Source organism: Panulirus ornatus, chromosome 55 (assembly GCF_036320965.1).
Source record: "Panulirus ornatus isolate Po-2019 chromosome 55, ASM3632096v1, whole genome shotgun sequence".
Lineage (NCBI taxonomy): Eukaryota > Metazoa > Arthropoda > Malacostraca > Decapoda > Palinuridae > Panulirus > Panulirus ornatus.
The window spans coordinates 37953619-37979827 of NC_092278.1; the positions used below are offsets into that span (position 1 = coordinate 37953619).

The 26209-nt window shown below is 41.6% G+C and overlaps 1 protein-coding gene across 4 annotated transcripts in view; it reads left to right on the plus strand.

Moving 5' to 3' along the window:
* Positions 1-26209, plus strand: part of LOC139765712 (disintegrin and metalloproteinase domain-containing protein 10-like) — a 310501-nt gene that overhangs the window by 277441 nt on the left and 6851 nt on the right. For 3 of the 4 annotated variants that reach the window (XM_071693502.1, XM_071693499.1, XM_071693500.1), the window contains 3 exons: positions 8864-9027; positions 11387-11501; positions 11659-11793. In XM_071693502.1, coding sequence (XP_071549603.1) covers positions 8864-9027; positions 11387-11501; positions 11659-11793 — 414 coding nt within the window. Of the gene's footprint in view, positions 1-8863; positions 9028-11386; positions 11502-11658; positions 11794-14396; positions 14782-26209 lie in introns of those variants that run through there. The other variant, XM_071693501.1, reaches the window with a different exon arrangement.

Here is a 26209-nt window from a genome sequence, read left to right on the forward strand (position 1 = left end):
GGGAATGTCTTGGGAATAAAGTCAGGGGTTAGTGAGAGGACAAGAGCAAGGGAAGGAGTAGCACTACTCCTGAAACAGGAGTGGTGGGAGTATGAGATAGAGTGTAAGAAAGTAAACTCTAGATTGATATGGGTAAAACTGAAAGTTGATGGAGAGAGATGGGTGATTATTGGTGCATATGCACCTGGGCATGAGAAGAAAGATCATGAGAGGCACGTGTTTTGGGAGCAGCTGAATGAGTGTGTTAGTGGTTTTGATGCACGAGACCGGGTTATAGTGATGGGCGATTTGAATGCAAAGGTGAGTAATGTGGCGGTTGAGGGAATAATTAGTATACATGGGGTGTTCAGTGTTGTAAATGGAAATGGTGAAGAGCTTGTAGATTTATGTGCTGAAAAAGGACTGGTGATTGGGAATACCTGGTTTAAAAAGAGATATACAAAAGTATACGTATGTAAGTAGGAGAGATGGCCAGAGAGCGTTATTGGATTACGTGTTAATTGATAGGCACGCGAAAGAGAGACTTTTGGATGTTAATGTGCTGAGAGGTGCAACTGGAGGGATGTCTGATCATTATCTTGTGGAGGTGAAGGTGAAGATTTGTAGAGGTTTTCAGAAAAGAAGAGAGAATGTTGGGGTGAAGAGAGTGGTGAGAGTGAGCGAGCTTGGGAAGGAGACTTGTGTGAGGAAGTACCAGGAGTGACTGAATACAGAATGGAAAAAGGTGAGAACAAAGGACGTAAGGGGAGTGGGGGAGGAATGGGATGTATTTAGGGAAGCAGTGATGGCTTGTGCAAAAGATGCTTGTGGCATGAGAAGCATGGGAGGTGGGCAGATTAGAAAGGGTAGTGAGTGGTGGGATGAAGAAGTAAGATTATTAGTGAAAGAGAAGAGAGAGGCATTTGGACGATTTTTGCAGGGAAATAATGCAAATGAGTGGGAGATGTGTAAAAGAAAGAGGCAGGAGGTCAAGAGAAAGGTGCATGAGGTGAAAAAGAGGGCAAATGAGAGTTGGGGTGAGAGAGTATCATTACATTTTAGGGAGAATAAAAAGACGTTTTGGAAGGAGGTAAATAAAGTGCGTAAGACAAGGGAACAAATGGGAACTTCAGTGAAGGGGGCTAATGGGGAGATGATAACAAGTAGTGGTGATGTGAGATGGAGATGGAGTGAGTATTTTGAAGATTTGTTGAATGTGTTTGATGATGTAGAGTGGGAGATATAGGGTGTTTTGGTCGAGGTGGTGTGCAAAGTGAGAGGGTTAGGGAGAATGATTTGGTAAACAGAGTAGAGATGGTAAAAGTTTTGCGGAAGATGAAAGCCGGCAAGGCAGCGGGTTTGGATGGTATTGCAGTGGAATTTATTAAAAAAGGGGATGACTGTATTGTTGACTGGTTGGTAAGGTTATTTAATGTATGTATGACTCATGGTGAGGTCCCTGAAGATTGGCGGAATGCTTGCATAGTGCCATTGTACAAAGGCGAAGGGTATAAGAGTGAGTGCTCAAATTACAGAGGCATAAGTTTTTAAGTATTGGGAAATTATATGGGAGGGTATTGATTGAGAGGGTGAAGGCATGTACAGAGCATCAGACTGGGGAAGAGCAGTGTGGTTTCAGAAGTGGTAGAGGATGTGTGGATCAGGTGTTTGCTTTGAAGAATGTATGTGAGAAATACTTAGAAAAGCAAATGGATTTGTATGTAGCATATATGGATCTGGAGAAGGCATATGATAAAGTTGATAGAGATGCTCTGTGGAAGGTATTAAGAATATATGGTGTGGGAGGCAAGTTGTTGAAGGCAGTGAAAAGTTTTTATCGAGGATGTAAGGCATGTGTACGAGCGGGAAGAGAGGAAGGTGATTGGTTCTCAGTGAATGTTGGATTGCGGCAGGGGTGCATGATGTCTCCATAGTTGTTTAATTTGTTTATGGATGGGGTTGTTAGGGAGGTGAATGCAAGAGTTTTGGAAAGAGGGGCAAGTATGCAGTCTGTTGTGGATGAGAGAGCTTAGGAAGTGAGTCAGTTGTTGTTTGCTGATGATACAGCGCTGGTGGCGGATTCATGTGAGAAACTGCAGAAGCTGGTGACTGAATTTGGTAAAGTGTGTGAAAGAAGAAAGTTGAGAGTAAATGTAAGTAAGAGCAAGGTTATTAGGTACGGTAGGATTGAGGGACAAGTCAACTGGGAGGTAAGTTTGAATGGAGAAAAACTGGAGGAAGTAAAGTGTTTTAGTTATCTGGGAGTGGATTTGGCAGCGGATGGAACCATGGAAGCGGAAGTGAATCATAGGGTGGGGATGGGGACGAAAGTCCTGGGAGCATTGAAAAATGTGTGGAAGTCGAGAACATTATCTTGGAAAGCAAAATGGGGTATGTTTGAAGGAATAGTGGTTCCAGCAATGTTATATGGTTGCGAGGTGTGGGCTATAGCTAGAGTTGTGTGGAGGAGGGTGGATGTGCTGGAAATGAGATGTTTGAGGACAATGTGTGGTGTGAGGTGGTTTGATCGAGTAAGTAATGAAAGGGTAAGAGAGATGTGTGGTAATAAAAAGAGTGTAGTTAAGAGAGCAGAAGAGGGTGTTTTGAAATGGTTTGGTCACATGGATAGAATGAGTGAGGAAAGATAGACCAAGAGGATATATGTGTCAGAGGTGGAGGGAATGAGGAGAAGTGGGAGACCAAATTGGAGGTGGAAAGATGGAGTGAAAAAGATTTTGAGTGATCGGGGCCTGAACATGCAGGAGTGTGTAAGGTGTGCAAGGAATGGAGTGAATTGGAATGGTGTGGTATACCGGGGTCAACGTGCTGTCAATGGATTGAATCAGGGCATGTGAAGCATCTGGGGAAAACCATGGAAAGTTGTGTAGGGCCTGGATGTGGAAAGGGAGCTGTGGTTTCAGTGCATTATACATGACAGCTAGAGACTGAGTGTGAACGAATGTGGCCTTTGTTGTCTTTTCCTAGCGCTACCTCATTCACATGCGGGGGAAAGGGGTTGTCATTTCATGTGTGGCGGGATGGTGATGGGAATGAATAAGGGTAGACAGTATGAATTATGTACATGTGCATATATGTATATGTCTGTGTGTGTGTATATATATGTATATATATATTTTATTTATTTATTTTGCTTTGTCGCTGTCTCCCGCGTTTGCGAGGTAGCGCAAGGAAACAGACGAAAGAAATGGCCCAACCCCCCCCCCCATACACATGTATATACATACGTCCACACACGCAAATATACATACCTACACAGCTTTCCATGGTTTACCCCAGACGCTTCACATGCCTTGATTCAATCCACTGACAGCACGTCAACCCCTGTATACCACATCGCTCCAATTCACTCTATTCCTTGCCCTCCTTTCACCCTCCTGCATGTTCAGGCCCCGATCCCACAAAATCTTTTTCACTCCATCTTTCCACCTCCAATTTGGTCTCCCTCTTCTCCTCGTTCCCTCCACCTCCGACACATATATCCTCTTGGTCAATCTTTCCTCACTCATTCTCTCCATGTGCCCAAACCACTTCAAAACACCCTCTTCTGCTCTCTCAACCACGCTCTTTTTATTTCCACACATCTCTCTTACCCTTACGTTACTCACTCGATCAAACCACCTCACACCACACATTGTCCTCAAACATCTCATTTCCAGCACATCCATCCTCCTGCGCACAACTCTATCCATAGCCCACGCCTCGCAACCATACAACATTGTTGGAACCACTATTCCCTCAAACATACCCATTTTTGCTTTCCGAGATAATGTTCTCGACTTCCACACATTCTTCAAGGCCCCCAGAATTCTCGCCCCCTCACCAACCTATGATCCACTTCCGCTTCCATGGTTCCATCCGCTGCCAGATCCACTCCCAGATATCTAAAACACTTCACTTCCTCCAGTTTTTCTCCATTCAAACTCACCTCCCAATTGACTTGACCCTCAACCCTACTGTACCTAATAACCTTGCTCTTATTCACATTTACTCTTAACTTTCTTCTTCCACACACTTTACCAAACTCAGTCACCAGCTTCTGCAGTTTCTCACATGAATCAGCCACCAGCGCTGTATCATCAGCGAACAACAACTGACTCACTTCCCAAGCTCTCTCATCCCCAACAGACTTCATACTTGCCCCTCTTTCCAAAACTCTTGCATTTACCTCCCTAACAACCCCATCCATAAACAAATTAAACAACCATGGAGACATCACACACCCCTGCCGCAAACCTACATTCACTGAGAACCAATCACTTTCCTCTCTTCCTACACGTACACATGCCTTACCTCCTCGATAAAAACTTTTCACTGCTTCTAACAACTTGCCTCCCACACCATATATTCTTAATACCTTCCACAGAGCATCTCTATCAACTCTATCATATGCCTTCTCCAGATCCATAAATGCTACATACAAATCCATTTGCTTTTCTAAGTATTTCTCACATACATTCTTCAAAGCAAACACCCAATCCACACATCCTCTACCACTTCTGAAACCACTCTGTTCTCCATGGTCTTCACCCTCTCAGTCATTATTATCCCATACAACTTGCTAGATAAACTCAACAAAGTTATACCTTTGTAGTTTGAACACTCACTGTTGTCTCCTGGCCTTTATACAGTGGGCACTATCCATGCATATTGTCAATCCTCAGGCACCTCACCATGATCCGTGTTTGCATTGGAAATCCTGTTACTTATAGTTATGTTGTTAGAGAAGATATAGCCCGTTTTTTACTGAAATGTGTTTTATCATAGTATTTTGTAAGAGAGTCTGTTTTAACCTCAAACATATTATCAGTCTTTCAGTTAGGTCAGAATGAATTCAGTATAATATTTTACAAGCACATGCAATATATATTTCATAAGATAACAGCAGTGGCACATTCCTTGCAGGGTCCCTGCTGCACACATGACTGCCGCCTGAGGGTGGGTGACAAGTGTCGTGATGACAATGGCTGCCGAGACTCCTCCTTCTGTAATGGTCGTGGTCCACAGTGTCTCCATCAAACAAGCCTAACAAGGTAGGTGATCCACTCCACAGGTCCTGCTGCAATGTGCCTAAATTCTGTTTATTAGTTATATAATCCCAGGAAACCCTTTTAGAAAGCTCTTGCAGCTTCAAGGTTGTGCTGCATCTGGTAATAGGGATATGATGGCCTCCTTTGAAGTGAGAAGATTCCAGATGATATATATGTATATATATATTTTATTTATTTATTTTGCTTTGTCGCTGTCTCCCGCGTTTGCGAGGTAGCGCAAGGAAACAGACGAAAGAAATGGCCCAACCCACCCCCATACACATGTATATACATACGTCCACACACGCAAATATACATACCTACACAGCTTTCCATGGTTTACCCCAGACGCTTCACATGCCTTGATTCAATCCACTGACAGCACGTCAACCCCTGTATACCACATTGCTCCAATTCGTTGTCCTGTGTACAACCTTAACACTCCTGCACGTTCACATCCAGATCATTCAAAATCTTTTTCACGTTTCATCTCCAACACTTTGGTCTCCCTCATCTTGTCCCTTACACTTCTGACACATATATCCTCTTTGTCAACTTCTCATTTGGGGTTGGGGTGGTATGCAAAGGAAGAGAGTCATGTAGAGTGATTTGGCAAAGAGAGATGTGTTGAAAGCTTTATGTAAGATGAAATGTGGCAAAGCAGCTGAAGTGGATGGCATTGCAAATGAATCGTAAGAAAGCAGATGACTGTGTTGACAATTGATTAACGAGGATTTTCAAGGTATATATGGATCATGGTAAGGTGCCTGAAGACTGGCAAAATGCATGGATATTACCATTGTATAAAGGCATAGGGGATAAAGGTGATTGTCCATACTACAGACATATAAGTTTGTTTAGTGTACCTGGTAAGTTGTATGGAAGAATAGTGACTGAGAAGGTAAAGGCATGAACAGAACATCAGACTGGGGGGGGAACATTGTGGTTTCATAGATGGTAGAGGATGAATGGATTGTTTGTTTGCTTTTATGATTGTGTGAGAAATACATAGAGAAACAGAAGGATTTGCGTGTGGCATATATGGATCTGGAGACAGCATATGATAGGGTTGATTGAGATAGATTCTTTGTGGAAGGTCTTAAGAATATATGGTGTGGGAGGAAAGCTGCTAGCACCACTGAGGAGTTTTTATGAAGGATGTAAAGTATGTGTTCGATTAGGAAAAGAGGAAAGTGAGTTGTTCTAAGTGAAAGTTAATGTGTGGGAGGGGTGTGCAATGTCGCCATGGCTGTTTAATTACTTTATGAATAGGTTGTTATGGGAGGTAGATAAAAGAGTCTTAGAGAGGGGAGCAAATATGCTGTCTATTGGCTATGGGGGGAGCCTGGGAAGTGAGTCTTGTGTTGTTTGCTGATAACTCATCACTGGTTGCAGATTCAAGAGAGAAATTGTAAAAGTTGGTGACTCAGTTTAGAAAAGTGTGTGAAAGGAGGAAGTTGAGAGTAAATGTGAATAAAAGCAAGATTACTAGGTCTAGTAAGGTAGAGGGATGGGTTATTTTGGGGTGCAAGTTTGATTGAAGAAAATTGAATGAAGTGAAGTGTTGTAGATACATGGGAGTGGACATGGCTGCAAATAAAACAGTGGAAGTTGAAGCAAATCGTAGGGTGGATGAAGGGGCAAAGGACCATTGAGCATTGAGGAATGGATGGAAGAGGGCGAAAATGGTTATGTTTCAAGGTTTAAGTAGTTCCAACAATATTATGTGGATGTAAGGCATGGGTTATTATATATAAAGATGTGTGGAGATGGATGGTGTTGGAAATGAAATGTTTGGATACAATATGTGGTGCGAAATGCTTCGATTGAGTAAGTGATAAAAGGATAAGAAAGAGGTGTTGCGTAGACACATAAGGAGAGTGTGTTGAAATGGGTTGGGCATATAGAGAGAATAAGTGAGGAGAGTTTGGCAAAGAGGATATGTGTGTCAGAAGTAGAGGAGATGGGAAGAAGGGGGAGACCAAATTGGCAATGGAAGGATGGAGTGAAAAAGATTTTGGGGACTGAACATGGAGAAGGATGAAAGGTGCATATGAAGTACAGTGAATTGGAGCAACATGTTGCACAGGGGACAATGTACTGTACTGTCAGTGGATTGTGCCAAGGTATATGAAGAAAGGTCTTTGGGGTCTGGTTGTGGAGAGGAGGCTGTGATTTTGGTATATTGCTCATGACAGCTAGAGAAGGGATTTGGGCAAATGAGACAGGAAATAGCTAATAGGTATGAAAGAAAAAGAAAGTATCAGGTACGGGTGCACAAGTGCAAGTTATCACTCTCCTATAGTAGTCCACTTTCATTTTTAAATTCATTATTCTGGATTTCACTTCTTATACTTCTTTCACCAATTCCCACAACTCCTTCAGCAGAAGTGTTTCCCCTTCCCTATCTCTTTTCCACACATTACCTTTGACTTTAAGCCTATGACATTCCCAAATCACTCTTACCCTTTACCATTGAGCTTTGTTTTCTTCATAGCTACAACATCCTGGAAATGAGTTGTTTGAGGACAATATGTGGTGTGAGGTGGTTTGATCGAGTAAGTAATGAAAGGGTAAGAGAGATATGTGGTAATAAAAAGAGTGTGGTTGAGAGAGCAGAAGAGGGTGTTTTGAAATGGTGTTGTCACATGGAGAGAATGAGTGAGGAAAGATTGACAAAGAGGATATATGTGTCCGAGGTGGAGGGAACGAGAAGTGGGAGACCAACTTGGAGGTGGAAAGATGGAGTGAAAAAGATTTTGAGTGATCGGGGTCTGAACATGCAGGAGGGTGAAAGGCGTGCAAGGAATAGAGTGAATTGGAACGATGTGGTATACCGGGGTCGACATGCTGTCAATGGATTGAACCAAGGCGCCTGGGGTAAACCATGGAAAGTTTTGTGGGGCCTGGATATGGAAAGGGAGCTGTGGTTTCGCTGCATTATACATGACAGCTGGCGAATGTGGCCTTTGTTGTCTTTTCCTAGCGCTACCTCGCGCACATGAGGGGGGAGGGAGTTCTTCATTTCATGTGTGGCAAGGTGGCGACGGGAATGAATAAGGGCAGACAGTATGAATTATGTACATGTATGTATATGTATATGTCTGTGTGTGTATATATATATATGTATACGTTGAGATGTATAGGTATGTATATGTGCGTGTTTGTACGTGTATGTATATACATGTGTATGTGGGTGGGTTGGGCCATTCTTTTGTCTGTTTCCATGCGCTACCTCGCTAACGCGGGAGACAGCGACAAAGCATAATAAAATGAATGAATAAAAAATACTACTTATCTTTCCCTTCTCATCTTCTTATCCTTCAGCTGTATCCCTCCCATAGCTCTTCCACATATTAATGCCTGACTTTACCCTTAAGACATTCCCAAACCATTTTTAATGCTTCCTTTGAACTTTATTTCACATTTAGCTAGAACATCTTGATTCCTTTCTTCATACATACTATCTATCTCTCCCTTCTCATCTCATCCAAACCATTCAGACACCTTAGCCTAAGCCTTGAGGAGGATGATCACTCCTTATTTGGCTCTGTCTTTTATTCCAACTTGTATAGATTGATAAGTTGATAAACAAGGGAAAGGTTTGCAGTTCCCTGCTTCTGCCCTCTTAGTCACTGTTAGTGGCACACAGGGAATATGTGGGAAGTTTTCTTTCTGCCCAAGGAGATTTTAGTATTCGTAGAGCAAATAACCAAATTTTGTCCCATATACTAATCCATTTGTTAAATTATCCCTCACTAACCTTTAAGGATTTATACATTGTTTAAGCAAGAGCATTTGAACCAGAAATAACACATGTTATTTATATATTCCAGACTATCTGCAATGAAGAGTTTGTATGCTACAAGGGTGAGTGCAGCGGCTCGATTTGCTTGGCTTATGGTCTTGAGTCATGCCAGTGTGAGCGCAACCATGGTGATCCCATCACCAAGTCTTGTGAACTTTGCTGTAAATTGCCTGGCGAGAATCAGCAGTGTCTGTAAGTTTACTTCTTTACTTGTTAAGATAAACAATAAAGTTTTTTTCATTGACAGAATGCTGTCTCTGATTGTTATTTCTTACAACTGTTTTTAATATTTTTGTCACTGAAATTTGTTTTTACATTTTTTCATTTGTTAGTTCCAGGATATGTATACTAAGCTTCATCAGCTTGTTTCAGTATGAACATTAGGCAATATTGAACATCAGCCTGATAAATGTGAAATAATTTTTCATGTGTATATTTCTTGTGACATTGTTACAGACTTATGTCGCCATTATGTCATCACACTCTCTCTATCTCTGTCATTTTGTCACCTTATTATGTTTGACAATTCCCCCAAGTTTGCTTCATCCATCCAGAAACAGCTGCTAAACCCACCCTTCATCCCCACTGATACAAGCACTGTAAGTTAAAACTTTAAAGAACTTTTCTGTAACAGTTCCTGATAATATATTCAACTTTCTTATAAAACACTTTGGCCCTTTTCCAGTGTGAGGACTTACAAGTGTTTTCAATCACTTCTGTCTGCTCAATAAATTCTCAAACATTTGTACACCAACCAACATAATGCCAGTCTTGAAACCCTTCAAACCACCCATTTCCTCTTCCTCCTATTAACCTATGTATATCATCTCTGTCTTCAGTATTCAAACTCTTTGAAAGTCTGATCTACATCAGAATCAAGGAAAATATCCCACTCTGACCCATACAACATGGCTTCAGACCCAGCCACTCCACCATCACACTACACACAGACCCCACACAGCATATATGTGACTTCAACCAACCACAAGCTCCATCCTAAGCAATAACCATAGCCACAGACATCAGGAAAGTATTTGGCACCATACCCAGACATCCTCACACAATAGATACTTAACAACACTCTCCAGAACAGTTACAAAATGTGGTTTGCCAACTTCATAACCAACCATCGTGCTAGTGACTTCAGCTCAAACCCTCAAACTGTCAAGTAGAGTTTCTCAAGATGCTCTTTCTCAGACCCTCCTTTGGTCTGTTACTGCATGATCTCTTATTATCCCTGGCAAATCACAGCATGAGGGTCCTCTTATATGCAGATGAACTCATAATCTCATCACAACATCTTGACACCACAGTAATATCAACAAACATGCAGCCCTACATTACACAAGTGGAAAAATTGCTCACTGAGAAATAAATGTCCAAAGGCATGCATGGGATGGAGTGAATTGGAATGATGTGGTATGCCGAGGTCAATGTGCTGTCATTGGACTGAACCAGGGCATGTGAAGCATCTGGTGTAAACCACGGAAAGTTCTGTGGGGCCTGATTCTGAATAGGGAGCTGTGTTTTCATTGCATTAAACAGGACAGCTAGAGAATGGATGTGGGCTGATTGGGCCTTTCTTTGTCTGTCCCAGGTGTACTTTGCTAATGCAGGAAATGGTGATCAAGTGTGGAAAAGAAATCTTCCTAAGTCTTCAGTCACACTTTGAACTTTTGATCTGAGACAGATACATATCCAATGTACACCCTCTAGTCATCTTGTATGGATGGACAGTCAATCCCATCGAACAAAATGCCAGCTATTCTTGGCATCACATAGAATATACAAATGATATTCATTCCCTATACCAAATGCATCATCAGAAAAGGAACACACAAATTAAATGCCCTCAGAAGACTAAATGGCACCCAATTTGTACAAGAAAAGAATCCTCTCACTTCCTCTACAAACAGTTCATCTTCCCCTACACTTCACAGGTCTGGTCATACACCAAAGCAGCAAACTATACAAAATAGAGCACTCAGCTCAATCACTGACTCCCGAACAATCATATGCATTCAATTCCTACACAAGGAAACAAAAATCCTCCTGGTATAATCCCACCTCAAAGTGGTCAGCACTCAGATTTTTGCAACAGCACTAGTCCTGTAATATCCAAACCACTCCTAATCTAAATATCAATCCCAAAGTAGAAATGATAAGTTTATACTTGCCTCACACTTCAGTATCCTTTACTCATAGATCCCCCTTCCCTCAACAAACACAATGCTAACACAACACGTAAACAGTGAAATGACCCAATATACACTGAACAAGTGCCCTGCCAGCTCAGTCTTGAACACCTCCCCAACATACACCAGTCTGAAACCACACTCCCTTTGAACATTTATCCCTGCAACACCAAAAATATTGAGTTATCGTATTCAAAGACCCTTTGTTTTCACAGTGCAGGTACCACAATGAACATGCTAAACACCTATTGTTCAATTGCTTAATTTTTTCATGGTCAGACTGCTGAAAATGATCACAAGTGGGTATGAGATGGTGCACCTTACGTAACCATCATGGTTCTCTCCCTTCATGACAGGTCTTCGTTTGAGTGGAATGTAAAGCCATATGATATCCCAGACATGTATGCCAAGGCTGGTACGCCCTGCAACAATTACAAGGGCTACTGTGATGTGTTCAAGAAATGTAGAGAGGTTTGTACATCCATCATCTTATGTCATCAGAGAATTAAAGCAGCTTTATTAAGTGAGAATAATACCCTTATCATATTAAAAATGTAAGCTATTTTCTGTCAAAGAACCTTCTGTTTGATGTGCACCTTTGAGAATTTGTGATGATGACCTTTTGCAGGTGGACCCCTCTGGCCCACTGGCCACTCTCAGGGAGCTGCTACTTAGTGACAAGTCCCTGGCCAACCTGCAGCGTTGGATCATTGAGCACTGGTATGCCGTCCTCTTCGTCGTCCTTGCCGTCATGGTGCTACTGGTGAGTATCACAGAGCTGCTGGTGCATGTTCTAGTGCTAATGGTGAGTACTGTACCTTGAGTCATAGGGAAGGTTATGGTGCTACTGTTGGTGGAATTATTGATGAGTGTCCTGATGCTTTATTTAATATTAGTCCAGATTATGGTGCCACTGGTGAATATTAGGGAAGATCATGATATGATGGTGAGCTATGCAAGACTATGGTGCTGTTTAGTGTTGAGGAAGGTCATACATAGTGCAGCTGGAATATCAGGGAAGATCATGGTGCTGCTGGTGAGTATCGTGGAAGGTTACGGTGCTGTTGTTGAGTGTTAGTAATGGAAGATCATGTTTCTGGAGGTGGGCATTTTGGAAGGTTATGGTGCAGGTGATAATTATTAGGGAAGGTAATGGCACTGTTGGGAAGTGTTAAGTAGGGTAATGTTGCTGTTGGTGAATGTTAGAAAAATTATTCTAATGTGTCAGGAAAGATCGTGGTGCTGCTCGTGAATGTTAGAGATCATGGTGAGTATCAAGGAAGGGTACGTGCTACTGATGAGTTAGTGAGGATTATGGTGCTACTAGTGTCTCTCATGAAGATGCTGGTGTCCTAGGTGTGAGGGACTTTGGATATAAAGTTCTTATGTGTCTGAAAATGTATGAAGCATACAACAATGGTATGAGAATGGTGATGTTACTCAGGATTTGCAAGATTTTGTGAAGTTCTTTGATATAATAGGTTAGTCTTAACACCATATGTGTTCATGTTAAGAGAATAGGGTTACTTGGAACACCTTTGATTATCAGTGAATGCACTGAGGTGAATTATTGTGGTATACCTGAGGTGAAGTTCCTTACAGCATCATACTTTAGTGATGTCTACATCATAAGCATCCCAGTGATGAGGGTAACCTGATTTCCAAAATGTATGAGATAGAGGGTGTGGATTTTAGTTTTCATTTGCGGATTTTAGTTTTCATTTACATATTCATTAGTGTTATAAAACTTTGATATTATTAACTTGAATATTTGCATGTCATCAGTTTTCATATCAGTTGCTTATGAGTATTTAGCATGTTTGATTGTCTTGTATAACAGTTTTATTAATTGTTGTATGAGTGTGCGGTTGGTGCAGTTTAGCAACCAGAAGCTGACAAGAGTCCATTTACATGAGGGACCTTGGCTGGGAGTGAAGCTGTCGTGTCATGTTCATTGTGACCAACTTCAAGTGTGGCTGTCATGTCATGGTAACACTTGTGACACCCCAGAGCATGGCTAGGAGTGAGTTTGTCATGTCAGGGTCATGATGGCACTTGTGACACTCTGGCTGGGAGTGAGGTTGCCAGAGGTAGGTCATAGTGGCATACATGACACCCTGGCTGGGAGTGGGGTTGTCAGAGCTAGGTCATAGTGGCACTTGTGACACCCTGGCTGGGAGTGGGGCTGTCAGAGCTAGGTCATAGTGGCACTCATGACAACTTGGATGGGAGCGAGGCTGTTTGGGTTGGGTCATAGTGGCACTCATGACACCCTGGCTGGGAGTGAGGCTTTCATCTCTGGATCATAGTGGCACTCATGACAACCTGGTTGGGAGCAAGGCTGTCAGAGCTGGGTCATAGTGGCACTCATGACACCCTAGCTAGGAGTGAGGCTGTCAGGTTTGGATCATGGTGGCACTTGTCACATTTCTTTGGTACCAGTTGTACCTCATAGTATGGGTTCCTCATGAATTTTTTTTATAGCATGTTGGCATGAAAAGATTGTTTGGGAAAGTGATATTGCCTTTAAAGCTACCTCACTAATTATTGAAATAAGATCTCTGAGGGTCATATAGCTGGATCCTTAAAACTGCTTGTAGAGGTATAGAACCATGGTAAACTTAATATGACCATCAAAACGTTACTTCAACAGGTTGGATGTAAATCTCATACAAGTTATGGTGTCTTGTTTAACCCTCTAAAGTTTTGACATTTTTGTTTTGAATCCATTCATGTTTGGTAGCATCCTCCTCCCTCATATGGTCATCCTTGAGTGTCCAGAACCTTTATCCTTATGTAGAAAGTGATCCTTGTTTTATATTAAGCAGCAGACAAGCCAGTCCTGACTTACCGGTACATCGTCGTTGGTGGTTCAGCTGGTTTCCTAGTCAAGATTGCCCGACTATCTTTTTCAGTGGGAGTCAGTTCCGATTCATTTTGTAAATGTCTTTTATTAGTCCACTATCTCTGACTTTTTCGATAAATATGAAATCAAAATCGTTCTGAATCAGTTTTTACTTGAAGTAATTTCTGTTTGAATACTTCTGGTATGATTTTTGTTTTATCAGTCTTGTCAGTGACTGACTGACTGATTCTTCTTAACTAAAAGTTTCTCCTGATTTTGCTGTACTTTTGACTTTTCTTTTAAATTCAGTTTTCCTTGAATAAGTGGGGTTTCTTGCCTGTTCTTAGTCCAGTTCTTCAGTGGTCAAATGTGTCTTTTAGGTAGTATTTTCCAGTCCTCCCTTCTGCATAACTCATTATCTTTATGACCTATGTATCCTCAGAACCCAGAATTTCCTTTGCCTCTCTTTTCTCCTTCTCTCAGTCTCCTGGGTCTAGGCATCTCAACTATCCCCTTTGCAGATGCCCTTGATTGGTATCTGCACCATGGATCCAACTTACAAGGTGGAGCTAGAGCCCTCCTACACCTCCTACTCCTACTACTACCACGGGCAGCAGCGATGCTCGGCCGGTGTGGCGACGCCCCTCATGGGTAGGGTCCAGTCCAAGCTGCGACACACACACACCCACCCAGCAACGTCTGCCGCTCACCATTCTTGTCACAGCTTGTAGTCTTTGCACCACTAGAGAATCATTTCCAGTACAGGTGCCACTAAGAAATCATATTCATATGACAGTACAGCAGTAATGTTCATTCAGTGACCAAATAATACAAAGTAACTTACTTTTGCTCCAGTCATCATTCTGCACTTGATAAGAAGTTGATTTTGCTATTTCTTTGATTCATAGGATGGAAATATAAATTGGAAAATCATTTGCTTCAGTATCTTTATGGCAAGTGTGCTACTCGTGTTACTGTATGATTATTGCGGGCAGTATATAAGTCAGCCTTTGCCTTCTTTTATCCCATTGTTTAGCAAGTAAACAAAGGCAAGGATATAATATCGGTCCAATTCGTCTTAACTAATAAATCTTGTCCCTGTGGCCCCTTTGTTTACACTATACCAAGATAGACAGGATATGAGCTGTAGACTCCCGTCCTCCTTTCCTCCATCCACCCAAGCACTTTGATGACCTTGCTGCTGGTTGGCATGCTTGGCTCCCCTACTTTGCATTCTTCTATATCTCTTGCATAATTGTCTTCACTAAGCCCATTTTTTATTCTTTTTCTGAGAAAGGAATCTTTCTGACATGTGTAGAGATGAGCAAAGAAATCACTAATCTGTACAACAAATGAAAAAAATTGTGGATTATCTTTTATTTCATTCATCAAGGTACCCATGGAAAGACTGGTGTGACAAAAGTAAAAGACTGTTGAAAGGACAATGTTTCTCCCATTGATATGGCTCTATCTGGCATGTAAATTTGTATCCCCACGTTTTGCTATCTTGCACAATTTATAGTTTTTCCCTACTTTAAGAAAAGACATATTTCAAGACAGTTTTGATGCTGCTTATGATATTGACCATCAATTGCAGAAGCGAATGCGGCATCCAAATTGTCCTGAAATGGAAGTTTGTTACGGGGTTTTATTTTTAAGCTTTGGCATTCCTTTCTCAATTTTTATTGATATATTTATATATATTTATTTATTTTGCTTTGTCGCTGTCTCCTGCGTTTGCGAGGTAGCGCAAGGAAACAGATGAAAGAAATGGCCCAACCCACCCCCATACACTTGTATATACATACACGTCCACACATGCAAATATACATACCTGTACATCTCAATGTACACATATATATACACACACAGACACGTACATATATACCCATGCACACAATTCACACTGTCTGCCTGTATTCATTCCAATCGCCACCTCGCCACACATGGAATACCATCCCCCTCCCCCCTCATGTGTGTGAGGTAGCGCTAGGAAAAGACAAAAAAGGCCCCATTCGTTCACACTCAGTCTATAGCTGTCATGCAATAATGCCCGAAACCACAGCTCCCTTTCCATATCCAGGCCCCACACAACTTTCCATGGATTACCCCAGACGCTTCACATGCCCTGACCCAATCCACTGACAGCACGTCAACCCCGGTATACCACATCGATCCAATTCACTTTATTCCTTGCCCGCCTTTCACCCTCCTGCATATTCAGGCCCCGATCGCTCAAAATCTTTTTCACTCTATCTTTCCACCTCCAGTTTGGTCTCCCACTTCTCGTCGTTCCCTCCACCTCTGACACATATATCCTCTTGGTCAATCTTTCCTCACTCATTCTCTCCATGTGCCCAAACCATTTCAAAACACCCTCTTCTGCTCTCTCAACCACGCTCTTTTAATTTCCACACATCTCTCACCCTTACATTACTTACTCGATCAAACCACCTCACACCACACATTGTCCTCAAACATCTCATTTCCAGCACATCCACCCTCCTGCGCACAACTCTATCCATAGCCCACGCCTCGCAACCATACAACATTGTTGGAACCACTATTCCTTCAAGCATACCCATTTTTGCTTTCCGAGATAATGTTCTCGACTTCCAAACATTCTTCAAGGCTCCCAGGATTTTCGCCCCCTCCCCCACCCTATGATTCACTTCCGCTTCCATGGTTCCATCCGCTGCCAGATCCACTCCCAGATATCTAAAACACTTTACTGCCTCCAGTTTTTCTCCATTCAAATTTACCTCCCAATTGACTTGATCCTCAACCCTACTGTACCTAATAACCTTGCTCTTATTCACATTTACTCTTAACTTTCTTCTTTCACACACTTTACTAAACTCAGTCACCAGCTTCTGCAGTTTCTCACATGAATCAGCCACCAGTGCTGTATCATCAGCGAACAACAACTGACTCACTTCCCAAGCTCTCTCATCCACAACGGACTGCATACTTGCCCCTCTTTCCAAAGCTCTTGCATTCACCTCCCTAACAACCCCTTCCATAAACAAATTAAACAACCATGGAGACATTACACACCCCTGCTGCAAGCCTACATTCACCGAGAACCAATCACTTTCCTCTCTTCCTACACGTACACATGCCTTACATCCTCAATAAAAACTTTTCACTGCTTCTAACAACTTGCCTCCCACACCATATATTCTTAATACCTTCCGCAGAGCATCTCTATCAACTGTATCATAAGCCTTTTCCAGATCCATAAATGCTACATGCAAATCCATATATATATATATATATATATATATATATATATATATTATCCCTGGGGATAGGGGAGAAAGAATACTTCCCACGTATTCCCTGCGTGTCGTAGAAGGCGACTAAAAGGGGAGGGAGCGGGGGGCTGGAAATCCTCCCCTCTCGTTTTTTTTTTATTTTCCAAAAGAAGGAACAGAGAACGAGGCCAGGTGAGGATATTCCTTCAGAGGCCCAGTCCTCTGTTCTTAACGCTACCTTGCTAACGCGGGAAATGGCGAATAGTATGAAAGAAAGAATATATATATATATATATATATATATATATATATATATATATATATTATCCCTGGGGATAGGGGAGAAAGAATACTTCCCACGTATTCCCTGCGTGTCGTAGGAGGCGACTAAAAGGGGAGGGAGCGGGGGGCTGGAAATCCTCCCCTCTCAATTTTTTTTAATTTTCCAAAAGAAGGAACAGAGAAGGGGGCCAGGTGAGGATATTCCCTCAGTGGCCCAGTTCTCTGTTCTTAACGCTACCTCGCTAACGCGGGAAATGGCGAATAGTTTGAAAAAAAAAAAATAATATATATATATATATATATATATATATATATATATATATATATATATATATATATATATATATATATATATATATCCCTGGGGATAGGGGAGAAAGAATACTTCCCACGTATTCCCTGCGTGTCATAGAAGGCGACTAAAAGGGGAGGGAGCGGGGGGCTGGAAATCCTCCCCTCTCAATTTTTTTTAATTTTCCAAAAGAAGGAACAGAGAAGGGGGCCAGGTGAGGATATTCCCTCAGTGGCCCAGTTCTCTGTTCTTAACGCCACCTCGCTAACGCGGGAAATGGCGAATAGTTTGAAAAAAAAAAAAAATATATATATATATATATATATATATATATATATATATATATATATATATCCCTGGGGATAGGGGATTAAGAATACTTCCCACGTATTCCCTGCGTGTCGTAGAAGGCGACTAAAAGGGGAGGGAGTGGGGGGCTGGAAATCCTCCCCTCTCATTTTTTTTTTTTTTTTTTTTATTTTCCAAAAGAAGGAACAGAGGGGGCCAGGTGAGGATATTCCAAAAAAGGCCCAGTCCTCTGTTCTTAACGCTACCTCGCTAACGCGGGAAATGGCAAATAGTTTAAAAGATATATATATATATATATATATATATATATATATATATATATATATATATATATATATATATATATATAACAAGTAGTGGTGATGTGAGAAGGAGATAGAGTGAGTATTTTGAAGGTTTGTTGAATGTGTTTGATGATAGAGTGGCAGATATAGGGTGTTTTGGTCGAGGTGGTGTGCAAAGTGAGAGGGTTAGGGAAAATGATTTGGTAAACAGAGAAGAGGGAGTAAAAGCTTTGCGAAGATGAAAGCCAGCAAGGCAGCAGGTTTGGATGGTATTGCAGTGGAATTTATTAAAAAGGGGGTGACTGTATTATTGACTGGTTGGTAAGGTTATTTAATGTATGTATGACTCATGGTGAGGTGCCTGAGGATTGGCGGAATGCGTGCATAGTGCCATTGTACAAAGGCAAAGGGGATAAGAGTGAGTGCTCAAATTACAGAGGTATAAGTTTGTTGAGTATTCCTGGTAAATTATATGGGAGGGTATTGATTGAAAGGGTGAAGGCATGTACAGAGCATCAGATTGGGGAAGAGCAGTGTGGTTTCAGAAGTGGTAGAGGATGTGTGGATCAGGTGTTTGCTTTGAAGAATGTATGTGAGAAATACTTAGAAAAGCAAATGGATTTGTATGTAGCATTTATGGATCTGGAGAAGGCATATGATAGAGTTGATAGAGATGCTCTGTGGAAGGTATTAAGAATATATGGTGTGGGAGGCAAGTTGTTAGAAGCAGTGAAAAGTTTTTATCGAGGATGTAAGGCATGTGTACGTGTAGGAAGAAAGGAAAGTGATTGGTTCTCAGTGAACGTAGGTTTGCGGCAGGGGTGTGTGATGTCTCCATGGTTGTTTAATTTGTTTATGGATGGGGTTGTTAGGGAGGTAAATGCAAGAGTTTTGGAAAGAGGGGCAAGTATGAAGTCTGTTGGGGATGAGAGAGCTTGGGAAGTGAGTCAGTTGTTGTTCGCTGATGATACAGCGCTGGTGGCTGATTCATGTGAGAAACTGCAGAAGCTGGTGACTGAGTTTGGTAAAGTGTGTGAGAGAAGAAAGTTAAGAGTAAATGTGAATAAGAGCAAGGTAATTAGGTACAGTAGGGTTGAGGGTCAAGTCAATTGGGAGGTAAGTTTGAATGGAGAAAAACTGGAGGAAGTAAAGTGTTTTAGATATCTGGGAGTGGATCTGGCAGCGGATGGAACCATGGAAGCGGAAGTAGATCATAGGGTGGGGGAGGGGGCGAAAATCCTGGGAGCCTTGAAGAATGTGTGGAAGTTGAGAACATTATCTCGGAAAGCAAAAATGGGTATGTTTGAAGGAATAGTGGTTCCAACAATGTTGTATGGTTGCGAGGCGTGGGCTATGGATAGAGTTGTGCACAGGAGGATGGATGTGCTGGAAATGAGATGTTTGAGGACAATGTGTGGTGTGAGGTGGTTTGATCGAGTAAGTAACGTAAGGGTAAGAGAGATGTGTGGAAATAAAAAGAGCGTGGTTGAGAGAGCAGAAGAGGGTGTTTTGAAATGGTTTGGGCACATGGAGAGAATGAGTGAGGAAAGATTGACCAAGAGGATATATGTGTCGGAGGTGGAGGGAACGAGGAGAAGAGGGAGACCAAATTGGAGGTGGAAAGATGGAGTGAAAAAGATTTTGTGTGATCGGGGCCTGAACATGCAGGAGGGTGAAAGGAGGGCAAGGAATAGAGTGAATTGGAGCGATGTGGTATACCGGGGCTGACGTGCTGTCAGTGGATTGAATCAAGGCATGTGAAGCGTCTGGGGTAAACCATGGAAAGCTGTGTAGGTATGTATATTTGCGTGTGTGGACGTATGTATATACATGTGTATGGGGGGGGTTGGGCCATTTCTTTCGTCTGTTTCTTTGCGCTACCTTGCAAATGCGGGAGACAGCGACAAAGTATAAAAAAAAAAAAATATATATATATGGGGATAGGGGGATTAAGAATACTTCCCACGTATTCCCTGCGTGTCGTAGAAGGCGACTAAAAGGGGAGGGAGCGGGGGGGCTGGAAATCCTCCCCTCTCGTTTTTTTTTTTTTTTTTCTAAATTTTCCAAAAGAAGGAACAGAGGGGGCCAGGTGAGGATATTCCAAAAAAGGCCCAGTCCTCTGTTCCTAATGCTACCTCGCTAACGCGGGAAATGGCGAAGTTTAAAAAAAAAAATATATATATATATATATATATATATATATATATATATATATATATATATATATATATATATATATATATATATATATATCCCTGGGGATAGGGGAGAAAGAATGATTCCCACGTATTCCCTGCATGTCGTAGAAGGCGACTAAAAGGAAAGGGAGCGGGGGACTGGAAATCCTCCCCTCTCATTTTTTTTTTTTTTTATTTTTCCAAAAGAAGGAACAGAGAAGGGGGCCAGGTGTGGATATTCCCTCAAAGGACCAGTCCTCTGTTCTTAACACTACCTCGCTAATGCGGAACATGGCGAATAGTATGAAAAAAACAGCACTGGTGGCTAATTTGAATAAGAAACTGCAAAAAGTTGGTGACCGAGATTGCAAAAGAGTGGGAAAGGAGAAAGATGAAAGTAAATGTGAATAAGTGGAAGGTTATGAGGCTCAGCAGGGTTTAGGGACAAGTTAGTTGGGATGTAAGTTTGAATGAAGAAAAATTGGAAGAAGTGAAGTGTTTTAGATATCTGGGAGTGGACTTGTAGTGAATAGAACCATGGAAGCGGAAGTGAGTCATAAGGTGTGGGAGGGGGCAAAGGTTCTGGGAGTAGTGAAGATTGTGGGGAAAGAAAGAACATTATGTCGGAGACCAAAAGTGGGTATGTTTGGAGGAATAATAGTTCCATCAATATTATATATTTGTGAGACATAGGCTATAGATAGGGTTGTGCAGAGGGTGGATGTGTTAGAAATGAAATGTTTGAGGATTATATGTGGTGCGAAGTGGTTTAATTGGGTAAGTAATGAAAGGGTGAGATGTGTGGTAATAAAAAGAGTATAGTAGGGAGAACAGAAGAGGTTGTATTCAAATAGTTTGGACATACTGAGAGAATAAGTGTGGAAAGGTTGACAAAGAGGATATATGTGTCAAGAGCTGGAGGGAACAAGGAAACCCAGGAGACCAAAATGAAGGTGGGAGGATGGCTTTAAAAAGATTTTGGGCGATCGGGCCCTGAACATACAGGAGGGTGAAAGGTGTACAAAAAATAGAGTGAATTGGAACAATGTGGTAAACTAGGGTCAACATGCTTTCAATGGACTGTACCAGGACATGTGAAATGTTTGGGGTAAACCATGGAAAAGTCTGTGGGGCCTGGATATGGATTTGTTGGATAACACATGACAGCTAGAGAATGGATGTGAGTGGATGTGGCCTTTTTTTGCATGTTTCCTGGCGCTGCCTCACTGACGTAGGGGATGATGAAGCTGTTTCCTGTAGGGCAGTATGGTGCCAGGAATGGATAAAGGCAAGCAAGTATGAATATGTACCTGTGTATATATGTATGTATATGTGCATATGTGTATATTTATGTGTGTGAGCTGATGGGTCTTTCTGTCTCTTTCCTGGCACTACCTCACAAATGTGGGAAATGGCGATCAAGTATAATAATAATTATATATTATTATTATTATTGTTATTTATTTATAATTATTATACTTATCACCGTCTCCTGCGTTAGTGAGGTAGTGCAGGGAAACAGACGAGGAATGGCCCATCCCACCCACATATACATGTATATACATAAATGCATACACTTAAACATATGCATACATGTACATTTCAACATATACATACACAGATATATACATATATACAAATGTACATATTCACACTTGCTGCCTTCATCCACTTCCGTTGCCACCCTGCCACACAAGAAATAGCATACCTCCCTTGGGAATAGGGGAGAAAGAATACTTCCCACATATTCCCTGCATATCATAGAAGGCAACTAAAGGGGGTGGGAACGAGGGGATTGGTAACAACCCCCCCTGCGCCCTCCTTGTATCTAAATTTCTAAAAGGGGAAACAGATTATTATTATTATTATTATTATTATTATTATTATTATTATTATTATTATAATTATCATACTTAAATGCTGTTTCCCGCATCAGTGAGGTAGCACCAGGAAACAGATGAATGGCCCATCCACTCATATTCACATATACATATCAACATATACACAGACATATGCATATATGCACATGTACATATTCATACTTGCTTGTCTTCATCCATTCCTGTCTTTACCTCGCTACACAGGATAGAATTGCTACCCCCCGCTTTAACAAGGTAGTACCAGAAAAAGAGACAAAAAAGGCCACATTCATTCACACTCATTCTCTAGCTGTCATGTGTAATGCACCAAAACCACAGCTTCCTATCCATATCTAGGCCATACAGACCTTTCCATGGTTTACCCCAGATGCTTCACATGCCCTGGTTCAATCCATTGATAGCACCTCAAACCCAGTACATCCTTCCACCTCCAGTTTGGTCTTCTGCTTCTCCTTGTTCCTTCCACCTCTGACACATATCCTCTTTGTTAATCTTTCCTCACTCATTCTCTCCATGTGTCCAAACCATTTCAACACACCCTCTTCTGCTCTCTCATCCACACTATTTTTATTACCATCTGCTCTCTCATCCACACTATTTTTATTACCAAACATCTGTCTTACCCTTTCATTACTTACTCGATCAAACCACCTCACACCACATATTGTCCTCAAACATTTCATTTCAACACATCCACCTCCTCTGCACAACCCTATCTATAACCCATGCCTCACACCATATAACACTGTTGGAACCACTGTTCCTTCAAACATACCCATTTTTGCTCTCCAAGATAATTTTCTCATCTTCCACACAGTCTTCATTGCTCCCAGAACCTTCGCCTCCTCCCCCACCCCATGAATCACTTCCGCTTCCATGGTTCCATCCACTGCTAAGTCCACTCCCAGATATCTAAGAACACTTCATTTCCTCCAGTTTTTCTACATTCAAGCTTACCTCCCAATTAACTTGCCCCTTAACACTACTCTACCTAATAACCTTGCTCTTATTCACATTTACTGTTAACCTTTTCCTTTCACACACTTTACCAAAGTCAGTCACCAACCTCTTCAGTTTTTCATCCGAATCAGCCAGCTGTGCTGTATCGTTAGTGAACAACAACAGACTCACTTCCCAAGCCTTCTCATCCACAACAGACTGCACACTTGTCCCTCTCTCCAAGACTCATGCATTCACTTCCCTAACCACCCCATCCATAAACAAATTAAACAACCATGGAGACATCACGCATCCCTGCCGCAAACCGACATTCACTGGGAACCAGTCACTTTCCTCTCTTCCTACTCGTACACATGCCTTACATTCTTGGTAAAAAAATTTTCACTGCTTCTAGCAGTTTACCTACCACACCATATACTCATAAAACCTCCCACAAAGTGTCTTCACTGCTTTTAGCAATTTACCTACCACACCATATACTCATAAAACCTTCCACAAAGTGTCTCTATCACCTCTTGTTATGCCTTCTCCAGATCCATGAATGCTACATACAAATCCATCTGTTTTTCTGTGTCTCTATCACCTCTTGTTATGCCTTCTCCAGATCCATGAATGCTACATACAAATCCATCTGTTTTTCTAAGTATCTCTCACATACATTCTTCAAAGCAAAACACCTGATCCACACATCCTCTACCACTTCTGAAACCACACAGCTCTTCCCCAATCTGATGCTTTGTACATGCCTTTACTCTCTCAATCAATATCCTCCCATATAATACCTCTGTAATTTGAACACTCACCTTTATCCCCTTTGCCTTTGTACAATGGCACTATGCATGCATTCCGCCAATCCTCAGGCACTTCGCCATGATCCATACATACATTGAATATCCTTACCAACCAGTCAACAACACAGTTACCCCTTTTTTTTTTGAAAAATTCCACCGCAATACCAATCAAACCTGCTACCTTCCCGGCTTTCATATTCTGCAAAGCTTTCATTACCTCTTCTCCGTTTACCAAACCATTCTACCTGACCCTCTCACTTTGCACACCACCTCAACCAAAAACACCTTATATCTGCCACTCTATCATCAAACACATTCAACAAATCTTCAAAATACTCACTCCATCTCCTTCTCACTTCATCACTACTTGTTATTACCTCCCCATTTGCCCCTTCACTGATGTTCACATTTGTTCTCTAGTCTTACACACGTTATTTACTTCCTTCCAAAACCTCTTTTCACTCTCCCTAAAATTTAATGATACTTTCTCACCCCAACCTCATTTGCCCTGTTTTTCACCTCTTGCACCTTTCTCTTGACCTGCCACTTTCTTTTATACATCTCTCAGTCATTTGCACTACTTCCCTGCAAAAATTGTCCAAATGTTTCTCCCTTCTCTTTAACAACCTTACTTCTTCCTCCCATTACTCTACCCTTTCTAATCTGCCCACCTCCCACCTTTCTCATACCACATGCATCTTTTGCACTAGCTATCACTGCTTCTCTACATACATCCCATTCCTCCCCAGCTGCCCTTGCATCATTTGCTCTCAACTTTTTCCATTCTGCACTCAATCTCTCCTGGTACTTCCTCACACAAGTCTCCTTTCCAAGCTCACTTACTCTCACCACTCTCTTCTACCCAACATTCTCTCTTCTTTTTTGAAAACCTCTACAAATCTTCACCTTCGCCTCCACAAGATAGTGATCAGACATCCCTCCAGCTACCCCTATCAGAACATTTACATCCAAGTCTCTCTTTTATGTGTCCATCAATTAACATGCAATCCAGTAACACCCTTTGACCATCTTTCCTACTTACTTTTGTATACTTATGTATATCGCTTTTTAAACCAGGTATTCCCAGTCACCAGTCCTTTTTTGGCACACATCCACAAGCTCTTTACCATTTCCATTTACAACACTGAACACCCTATGTACACCAATTTTACCCTCAGCTGCCACATTACTCACCTTCACATTCAAATCACCCATCACTATAACCCAGTCTCGTGCATCAAAACTACTGACACACTCACTCAGCTGCTCCCAAAATACTTGCCTCTCATGATCTTTCTTCTCATGACAAGGTGCATAGGCACCAGTAATCACTTATCTCTCCCCATCCACTTTCAGTTTTACCCAAACCAATATAGAATTTACTTTCTTACACTCTATCACATTCTCCCACAACTCCTGCTTCAGGAGTTCCTTTTATTTATTATTTATTATACTTAATCACCGTCTCCCGCGTTAGTGAGATAGCTCAAGGAAACAGATGAGGAATGGCCCAATGCACCCACATACACATATATATACACATAAAAGCCCACACACACACATATACATATATGCACATGTACATATTCATACTTGCTGCCTTCATCCATTCCTATCACCACCCGGCCACACATAAAATAGCATCCCTCCTCCCCTCCATCGAGGTAACACCAGGAACAAAAAAAAGGCCACATTTGTTCACACTCAGTCTCTAGCTGTCATGTGATTGGGGAGAAGGAATACTTTCCAGGTATTTACTTTTCCAAAAGAAGAACAGAGAAGGGGGCCAATTGAGGATTTGCCCTCCAAGGTTCTGTTCTTGATGCTGCCTTGCTGACATGGGAAATATGTATGAAAAAAAAAATTGCCCATATATTTAAACAGTTGTCACTTATAAGTGATAGGCCAACTAGGAGGAGTCTTAATATTTGTTTCCCAGCTCTCCTTCATTGTGGGGAACTGTTTAGTTAGTAAATATGAAATCAGACTGGGAAAAGTGTGAAGACAGTTTTGCATGGCCATGCATGAAGCCATTTCATTGGTAAGCTTACATGCTAAATGAAGCTTATTCTTTGCATGTCAGATTCCTAGTCATTGTTTAC